General features: G+C 40.1%; 1 protein-coding gene across 1 annotated transcript; it reads right to left on the bottom strand.

Moving 5' to 3' along the window:
* Window positions 1-6434: 6434 nt before the first annotated feature.
* On the bottom strand, window positions 6435-8408 carry LOC147613785 (uncharacterized). Its single transcript, XM_086781305.1, has 3 exons — window positions 8211-8408; window positions 7894-8023; window positions 6435-7416 (listed from the first exon to the last, which is right to left on the bottom strand). Exons 1-3 carry the CDS (start codon window positions 8341-8343, stop codon window positions 6435-6437), a joined length of 1245 nt encoding a protein of 414 aa, XP_086637431.1. The 5' UTR covers window positions 8344-8408.
* Between the last annotated feature and the right edge of the window lie 2240 nt (window positions 8409-10648).

Below are 10648 nucleotides of genomic sequence, written 5' to 3' on the forward strand. Positions count from 1 at the left end.
CTTTCCCTTGTGGCCCTTCCCTAACTAGCCGATCATCTTCTTCTTGTGTCCATAGTCTTGGCATATCGGGATCAGACGACGTACTAATGAGAAATTCAGTTATATATACAAGTGATTCTCGAACAATCCATCCCGCTGCCATACTACCTTCAGGAGGCGAGCTCTTTGATGAACAAATCCTTTAAGTGTCTTCATAAATCTCTCCAAGAAAAACATTCATCAACTACTTTGGACAACTCCAGCCACAGCAACTTCATCAACCACATGAACTAGCAAGTGCAATTGAATGGTTAAAATACTTGTTGGAAAGTATTTCTTAGCCATTGTAATAGCCTCAATGGAGTTTAACTGTGTTGCTTCCAATGTGTCTCTACTAATCTCTTTCCTTGATATCCAACGCACCACTGCACTAATTTTATAAATTGTTGCTCTAATGTCATTGTTGAGGCAATCCTTGATGGCTATAGGAAGCACGAATTGCAAGAATTTGTGCCAATCATGACTCTTCAAGCCACTAAGCTCATCATCCTTTGTAAATGCTCCCTTTAAGCAATGCATGCATCCTGTAGGGGTACAAAACTCACTAATGCACTTCCTTACACGCCGTTGCTCTTCCTTTGTCATGACCCAAGGTGCTTTTGGTAGCTTAACCTTTCCATCTGCTCTATTTTGGGCCCATAAGTGGTGCATGCATTGAACCTCTTGTAAAACATCTCATTGTGCCTTGCTCTCCTTTGATCCTGTGATGGTTTTCCAAAGCACCTCAGCTATATTCTTGAAAATGTGCATTGGGTCAAGAAGATGGTTTACTAGAAGGTCATTCTAGTATGGAAGTTGATGGAAAATAGATAGACGCTTCATTCCTGGAGGTGTACAAGTTGGATCCACCTCCCATAAGGTCCTTCTCCCTAGAAATCCCTCATGCAAAGGATGGTCCACTGGGAGATACTTCTTGTGGCCCTCGTATACTATCTTCTTCATAGACTTTGAGTATCGAGTCCCAAGTTTTGCGGCCCACATAATGGACATCCATTATACCCTGACACTGAAAGCCCTGTAGAACATCAAAAAAGATTGTAGCAAGTAAGTTTGGATGACAATCATGACTTAACATAATACGTTATCAAGCTACAGTATTACCTGTACCTGAGCAGTGAGCACTCTCATAGCCAGGCCAATCATGCATAGTCCACATAAGTATTCCTCCCAATGTTAGCACACGTTATCCAAACCTCTTGGAAATATCATGAACTTCAATGCCCTCCCACAGAACACGAAGCTCCTCAACCAAAGGGGCTAAATACACATCCATGTTCTTCACCTTGTACTTTCCAGGAAAGATAATAAAAAAGATGCTTTTTTTATTATCGCTAGCCATGGTGGAAGATTATAGTTAACTAGATAAACAGGCCATGTACTCCATGATGAACTTTGTAGACCAAATGGATTCACTCCATCCATTGCTAGTCCGAGTCGAATATGGCGAGCCTCCTCCTGAAAGGCTACCCACTTCTCTTCAATGTGCTTCCATGCAGGGAAATCTACAGGCACACGCATAACACTATCCGTGGACCTAGTGTTACGGTGCCAAGTCATCAATCCTACAATGGATTTGCACTTGAACATTGTTTTAATATGAGGGATGATGGGAAAGTGTCGTAAAACTTTTGCTGGTACCCTTTCTCCTCGCACATCTTGTCTAAATCTCGATGTACCATAATGTGGACATTGTACTGCGTTGTTATATTCTTGTCGATAAAGAATACAATCATTTAGACTAGCATGGTGTGTGTTGTAGTCCATGCCAATCGAGTGCACCATCGGGCACCACCACCGCTAACCCTAGTTCACCTGTAGAAACCCCGCAAAGAGCCGCCAAGAATCCCTCCCTTAGGTCGCTCATCCACTCGCAGAGGACAACGCTGCTCGAGTAGTGGAGGTGGAGGTGGTTGTTGTCTAAGTGGGGGCACAGGTATGCCCCCACATGAGCATCCTTCCCCATCTAGCGCCAGAAACACTCCATGCTCACGATCATCTCGCGACATTTTGACACACAACCCACACCCGCCAATGGGCAAAAATATTACACAATTGTCAATGGCAATGTGGTTTTGGATAATGTCGGGCAAGAGATGAAGAGCCGCACCTGCGAGCTTTGCCACATTGTCTTTGCGACTTTATGACTTTATGGCCAAAGTTGGATAAAGATAAGAAAGATAGAGTCATTAATCAAATCAAGGATGAGTACCATTAGGAAATTTTTGAGGTCATTTTGGGGCCCTGTAAGGAAGTTTGACCGGAATATTCCCTCCAAAAAGGGGCACCGGATAAAATTTTTGCAAACGAACTCCAAATTTGTTGGACCTCACATATTTAGATTCTACTCTTCAAAAGCTATCCATTGATATATAACACGATAGGGTTCGGAGAAGGGATAAGATATATAACACGATAGGGTTCGGAGAAGGGACAAGATAGATACCTAGAAGATTCCTTTTTGCCTGGAAAAGATTCACATAACGTGAATCTTTCCCAATTCCTTTTTGCCTGGGAAAGAGTTATGTGAATCTTTCCCAGGCAAAAAGGAATCTTCTAGGTATCTATCTTGTCCCTTCTCCGAACCTTATCGTGTTATATATCAATGGATAGCTTTTGAAGAGTAGAATCTAAATATGTGAGGTCCGACAAATTTGGAGTTCGTTTGCAAAAATTTTATCCGGTGTCCCTTTTTGGAGGGAATATTTCGGTCAAACTTCCTTACAGGGCCCCAAAATGACCTCAAAAATTTCCTAATGAAGCCGACCGTCAGAAGCGATGTCGTCCCCATGAGGTGGATGAAGGACCACATGGTGGACGTCATGAAACATTGGCGGGGAGATGTGATTAGGAGAGTGAAGGTGGGGGGTGAGAAGCCTTCGTACATGAGCACCGAGGATTGGAATGAGAAGAAACATTGGCAGCGGGGAGATGTGACTAGGAGAGTGAAGGTGGGGGGTGAGAAGCCTTGGTACATGAGCACCGAGGATTGGAATGAGAAGAAGCAAAAGCATGCAAGAAATTCCCAATGCTACAAGCAACAAGAGGATGCGGCGAAAGCCCGAATGGAGAGCGTAGGAAGCTCTCACCTTGGAAGCGACGGTTGGGATGCATTCCATGTCTACTTTGTAAGTATCAAAGCTTATCTTGTATGTTTCATTTGATGCTATGTCTACTTTGTAAGTATCAACGCTTATCTTGTTGTTTTGGTATGTTTAGAATCAAGTGGTTGGTCGACCGACAACGGGAGAAGAGGAGACATTGCTCGCTGCCGCCATAACACATACTTTCTTTTGGAGAAGCTTGAGCGAGAAGGTGCCAACCTCAATTCAGGGTGCATTGTAGATATGGTAGCAAGCCTTAACCTTATGATTTGTATACTTGCTTTGCTATGTCATGTTAGATCATTGTTTTGTATACCAAAAAAAAAGCGTCTTGTATGGTTTTCGCAGCCAGGGACCAATGCCTGAGTGAGGGCTCCACATAGAGTGGCCTTGCCCATGTCTTTCCTCTTGTACATACATATTTTGGATTTTGGTTAGCTCACATCTGTGTTTGAGCTTGTATGCAACTACTTTATGCAATTTTAGTCATCAAGTATAGCTTGTATTCAATTTTATGCGACTACTTTATGCAATTTTGGCTTATCTCCTCAGAGCTTGATATGTAAATTTCACATCTTGCAATATAATTTGGCTATTGCACTTGTGTACAATGTACCTACTTTGTAATGTCGAAAACTTTATGGCACTCCAACTTTTCCAACAAATTCGCTTCGTTCTTCACATCAGAGTACAGTTGCCTTTGGTACTCTATAAGTTTGCATAATGGTGCATCCAACTACAAGAGTGCAGCTGGATGCACCATTATGCCAAAAAAAAAAATTAATACCTGCATGTGTCGAAATAAGTGCCGAAACATTCCTACATCCGTTGAAATAACTGTCGAAAAATTCCTGCATCTGTCGAAATAACCATTGAAAGTTTCCTGCATACGTGAAATAATCGTTGTAATAGTAGTCAAAATAGTACTCGAAATAGCAGTCAAAATGTCAGTCGAAAATAGCGTCGAAAAGTCCGTCGAAACAAGAGTGGAAAACATTTTATTTCGATGCTTTTTTCGACGCGTGTATTGGCGCTTATTTTGATGTTTCCATTTCGACGCATATTTTGACGTTTCAGGGATTTTAAGCTTAGTTCTAAAGTGTCGAAAAAAGCGTTGATAATGGCCCCGTCTCTTGTAGTGTGGGTAATCCTAATAGCTTGGAATCGATGGATGAACATAGCTAAGCCTTAGGCTAGTCCCCAATCATTAGCACTGCATTAAATGTTCAAGTCAAGAGCTTACCTTACTGCTGTCGAAGCATGTGTCATTAGGTCTTCTTAGGACTGCAATTCCAACTTCTCTATATGGGTGTGCTAGCCCCTCCGTCTTGTACTCACTCCCTTGTTGCCACACCATAATGCTCCTTGCCGGTCTCATCGATGGAGTGAAGGGAGACCTCTCTTCACCTAGATGGAGGCAAATAGAGATGGTCCTTCGCAATAATTCTCTCTCCCAAAAGACTCAGGATAAAAAGGAAGCTAGTGCAAGCAAAAGACCTACAACTAATCCTATCTAGCACATGCAAGATTCAATAGCATATATGCAAGCAAGAAGAGGAGAGCTCACAAGTACATTCTATTGCAAGATTCAATAGCATATATGCAAGCATGAAGAGGAGAGCTCACAAGTACATTCTATTGCAAGGGAATGATTGTGTATCTCTTATTATCAAAATTGACTTATATCTAAAAGTGACTAGTTTTCACACTAGGCCGACCAAACTTAAAAATGGTCAATCAAATTGACTTATATAAAAGCGACTCAAAAGTGACTAGTTTTCACGCTAGGCCCCGACCAAACTTAAAAATGGTCTGGTCTCTATAACTAGTCTTAAGTAAGTATATACATGAAGCCCATAGACTTTTTTGTTTAACATTAAGCACAAGATAAAGCCACTTTATATGTTCTAGCACCATGTTACAAAGGATAAATGCCTTACAGTAGGTCTGGTGAGTGAAACCATGTTAACCAATGAATTGGTTAATACAAGTGCTCTTTTAAGCAAGACATCATTTGTGTAGATCGGTATTAAAACTCTTTACCTACAGCACACAAGTGGGTGGACAGCCATCAGTTTAGTTTATAAACAATAATATTGTTTACTCTCCACTTCTTTTTACAATTGAGTGCTTTATATTATGAAGACTTTGCTTCCGCTTTGTATTTTCTTACATTTATGAAGGGCTATGATGAGTGCCGTCAACAAAAAGGGTGATTTAATGCTCTTTATGTACAAAATTCAAAGTACAAAGTGCAAGTTAATCATGACTTACTCTTGGAATGGGTTGTTATAGTAGATGGCATATCAAGATCTCCAATTGTTTGCTTCCATGAAGGGAGATTCGATGGGCTTTGATGGTTGGATAGGAACTATCAAGGCATAGGTTGTGCGTATAGAAAGTACAAAAAAAATACGATGATACAAGTGAAAGTAGATGTGTGAATGATGAAGAAGGGTTACTTATAAAGAAGTATCTTTCTTAGATGGAATAGGTTAAGGTAGGCACTTGTGGTCGTGTTCATGTTGGCCCCAAATATAAAGCTAGAGGAAGACCTCATTTTATGAGAAGAACTAAAACAGGGAATGTACCATTTTCAGAAACAACCAATAATGGAATAAGACATCATTAAAAAAAAACCAATGAGCAATGTATTATGTATCTCCACTTAAGAAGGAAGGGACAGTGGACTCCATGTAAGAAGGAAGGTCCCATGGAAGCAAATGTGTCATGTATCTCCATTTAAAAAGGAAGGGACTGCATGTAAGCAGGAAGCTCCCATGGAAGCAAATGCAATTAAACCCGGCGCAATTAAATCCTAAGTTCATCATAAGCGCTTTGGATAATGGTTGAAGGTTATTGTGATAACATATCTCCATTTAATCACTGCATGTGAGAAGGAAGGTCCCATGAAAGCACACGCAATTAAACACCTCGCAATTAAATCCTAAGCTCATCATAAGCGCTTTGGATAATGGTTGATTAAGATTATGCTAAATTATGAAAGCTTCCAGCTAACCAACGCTTTGATTTCCACAGGATGAAACTAATCAAGAGTACTGTGATGATGATCGAGTAGACTATAATTTGAGCTAGTAATTAAAAAATTAAGTATAAGCCAAGATAAATCTCGTCTGCAAATTAAATCGAGCTTAGGATAATGCTGTGGCAACTTTAATTTATTAAGGATTCAATCTCCAAGTATAATAATGGGAGACGGTGCGTTCACATATTTTTTGCATGCAACCGATTGATTACAAAGGTTTCAATGTGGAAAATTAAGTATCCTACAGTTTAGAGTAGCTCCTCTTGTTCAGTAAGCCATGATGATGAAGGTCCCCATAGGGTTTGAAGCATTTCATGAGTTGGAGTTGGCACGTGCTCTTCCATGGAGTGCATCACCATATCAAAATCCCACGTGAGATCATTCTCTAGCAAGCTCAGAACTGATGGACCACCATTATTGTTGTCCAGCTCCTCCATTAGCTCCACAGTGAGAGCTTCATAGTTGCTCTGATCGAAACTGATGGGCTTCAGGCCATAATCGGCCAGGTTTAGGGAGGAATAATGATCATGATCACGATCATTATCACTAACCCTAGTATTAGAGCTGCTGCAATATAGCAATGCCTTTGCGCTGTTGTTGGTGGCGACTGTATGAGCTTCTACTGCGGATGGTGCAGATGGTGATGATGATGATGATGAGGATGATCCGCTGCTGCAGTGCGTGTGGGTGCTTGGAGAAGGCCCTGAAGCAGCACATGCGACGTAGGCACGATCATTGGCGGCTGCACGTGCGGGGTGGCCGGTTTCTCCTGACGACGATCGGAGGCGTTTCAGCGCGGCGGAGTCGATATAGAACATGGGCTTAGCTTTGAAATCATGATTAGCTGCAGGATTAGCCGTAATTAAGGGTGAAAGTCGGTGCGGATTAAGCTGAGGAGGGGTTGCAGGATTAGCGCGAATCAACGGATGATTATCATAATAATTGACGGATGAGCCAGGGCTATTGTTGTTGTTGTTGTTTTGACAGGCACTAGGCCCTCCTAATGCGACATTGTAACGCATGTAATTTGCAGGAGGCGTTATATTGACACTGCCTTGCTTTTGATAATTATTTGTAGTATTATAACCAGCTTGGTCGACCCTCGCAAGCGGCATATGTGTGCATGGATCGATTCCCATGCCCTTCAACTTCTTCTTCAAATGTGTGTTCCAGTGGTTTTTTATCTCATTGTCTGTCCTTCCTGGTAGCCTCCGTGCTATCAAAGACCATCTGCCCACAAAACCCACCTTGATTAAACATTAATCGCAACCCTAATCCTCCTTAATTGTTCGTTCCTCCCAACCCTAATCGCCACAACACTGATTAGCCCACCTATCTGCTGCAATCAGCTAGCTTAATCAAAGATTAATCTAGCCATCAGCAGCTGCAATCAGTTAGCTTAATCAAAGATTATCCCCTATCCTTGTCCTATATCCACCTATCAGCTGCAATCAGTTAGCGTAATCAAAGAATAAACTAACTATCAGCAGCTGAAATTAGTTAGATTAATCAAAGATTAACCCCTATCCTTGTCTCTTAACCTCAACCAGATGCACAATCAATATTATAGCCTACACTAGGATGCAATTAATTACTAAATTCTAGCACGTAATTATCTTCATTTCAAACCACCATTAAACCCTACACTAAGCTCAAATATTTTATTATGCAACTGTATGTACAGAAGATTGACTAATTTTGATTTACCTATTTCCTAGCACAGAGTGCAGCTTGATTATCAGCCTATCCTCCTCTTCAGTGATGTTCCCCCTCTTCAAATCTGGCTTCAAGTAATTAATCCACCGCAACCTACAACTCTTGCCGCATCTCAAAAGCCCTGCAATTATATAGCACAAAGCAACCAAATCACATATAAATCAATATTAAGCTTAAAAAAATAAGGCTAATTACTACTAGTTAAGTACATTTAATATCAAAAATTGCCATTATAAGTTCATCATAATGAGTGATCAAGTATAAAGATGTGCAAACTCCAATACTAATGAGCAATCATTATGTCTAACCTGCAGCCTTAGGCAAGGTCCTCCAGCTTCCCTCTCCATGAGTTGCAATATACTGTATCAATTTGAGGTCTTCTTCTCGAGTCCAAGCTCCTCTATTGAGCCCAACTTTCTCACAGCAAGGTGCCCTCCCCATCTCTAATTAAGAGAAAGCCTAATGGTGTGATCCACGTGATAGAAAAAACCTAATTATGGTCTGATCTACTGTATTAGTACAATTGAGTGCTCTTGATCCTCAATCAACAATCAATCAGAGACGTTGTAATCGCGAGCTGTCTTGACGATTAAGATGATGCATTAAGAATACAAGATGGGTTAATGAATTGAAGTATAAAGGCGATGATACACGATAGTGTTATTTAAAGGTGGAGGAATTAGACTAAGGTGGGCGCAATGAGGGCTGACTAAACTCCTTGAGTGAAGATCTATACAGAACGGAGATGGAGGCTACAATTGTGGCGTGGGCATAGTGGCCAGCAACAGCAAGAGTCTGGCCATAAAACAAGGATATCTCATAAATACCCCATTTTTCAGCTCAATTTGCTGGCCGAGCCCATCGTGGCACCAATTACTCTCACACCATCAGCTCAATAAATTCATGCACCCATTTAAGGGTTATATATCACATTTATTAATGAAAGCCCAAAGGTGATGAAGCCTCCATGCACCTTGCATGTAACTTGGTCAATGGTGTTTTTCTTCTTACTTACACAATAAAACCATGATGGCAAGCATATTTGACTTCTAGTATCACTCATTATGGTAAGATACCTCCCTCACTTGCTGCTACTACTACTACCACACAAAACCAAAAACCATCTCACCACCCACATCATTATGTCTCAACATCATTGATAAAATGAGACCTCAAGGAAACAAAAACTCCATACACAAACATATATTCTTGTTTTTTTTATGTGTGTTTGTGCACAGGTGGTGCGCACGCACGCTCGCACACACACACACACGTATTTACCACCCTTTCAAATATTCCACAATCTTTCACCTAATTAAACCAATGCATCCTACTAATGAGACATTTTGGAGTTAGATGCCAATATTCCACATATTACGGCATATGTGCCTAATGACTATCTTTTTTCAGAATAGAGTGATTTAATTTAAACTGATCACAACTTTCCATGGACAAGTTATGAATATGGACATATGAAATATTCATTACACTAGATTGGGTAGTGTCCCCTCTTCTTCATAAGATGGTATCACAAATTTGGATTGCACTCCCCTCAACTTTTTTTGGGGGGTTGAGAGAGAGAGAGAGAGAGAGAGAGAGAGAGAGAGATTATAGGACTTTTTGTAAGCATCTTTATTTTATTTCAAAATATAAATGCACATTGTTGTTGTTAAGACATATAACATTACTTTTTCTTCACCATACGGTATGTGTGTGACTTTAATACATTTGTATTAGAATCTCATGGTGATGTATAATTGTTTTTTGAGAGGCATCATAACTCATCTTGAGGTTATGCTCTATAGAACATGTTAGTCTTCATGTGTATAGCTTCTTGAATGATAATCAATGGAGCATATTCTTAGCATATTGTCAAGCATAAGTTAAAGATTATCAATAGCCTACTTTGAATGTACTAAAAGAACTGCACGATAACTTAAAGTTTAAGTCAAGAGACTACCTTAGCCTTTACCAAATCATGTGACATTGGGTCTTGTCTTTGAACCGTAATACAACTCCCCGATGTGGGTGTGCTAGCTTGTCCATCATATCCTAACTCCATTGTCACACCAAAGTGCTCCTTTGCTAAGGGAGGGGTGAATTCAAACACTACAAGAGATCTACTAGTACTCACATTTTCTACCGACGTTTTTAAGGAGATAGTTTTTTTCCAAGCATGTAATCTTACGGGCCACAGTATAATCATCAATAATTATGTCGATAATTGCATCGATATTAGTGCTAGTATGTGCATCCAAATGTGCATCAAAATGTGCATCGATATATATGTCGATAATTTACTTTACTAGATTTTATCAAAAATATTAGTGAACACTGAATAGATTTGATTTGAGAATATACAAGAAATTTTATGATTGTTCATTCTGTATAAGGTCCATGGCTTCAAAGAGGTTAATTTCTAATGTAATCTATGGATCTCCTATGTCTTCAAACATGGGATTAAAAGAGAATTCATTACCATCCATAGAACAATCTTAGGATGGTATCAGTAAATTCACTAGAGGCCTCCTCATCATGTTCTATCAATGGATGCTCAATGACATCAAGGTGAATTTTGGACTCAACTTTGGGCCTTTTTTCTCTAGAAAGAGAAAGGCTTTTGACCAATAGGAAGAGAGCCACCCTAACGGAACTTTTGATAATTAGACATTTTTCATATATTCTTTATATAAATATATTGTTATTAAAGAAATACGAAATGCATTTGACCGCACTTTATAATGTC

Source organism: Cibotium barometz, chromosome 43 (assembly GCF_041138505.1).
Source record: "Cibotium barometz isolate CiBa-2024 chromosome 43, ASM4113850v1, whole genome shotgun sequence".
NCBI classification, from domain to species: Eukaryota; Viridiplantae; Streptophyta; class Polypodiopsida; order Cyatheales; family Cibotiaceae; genus Cibotium; species Cibotium barometz.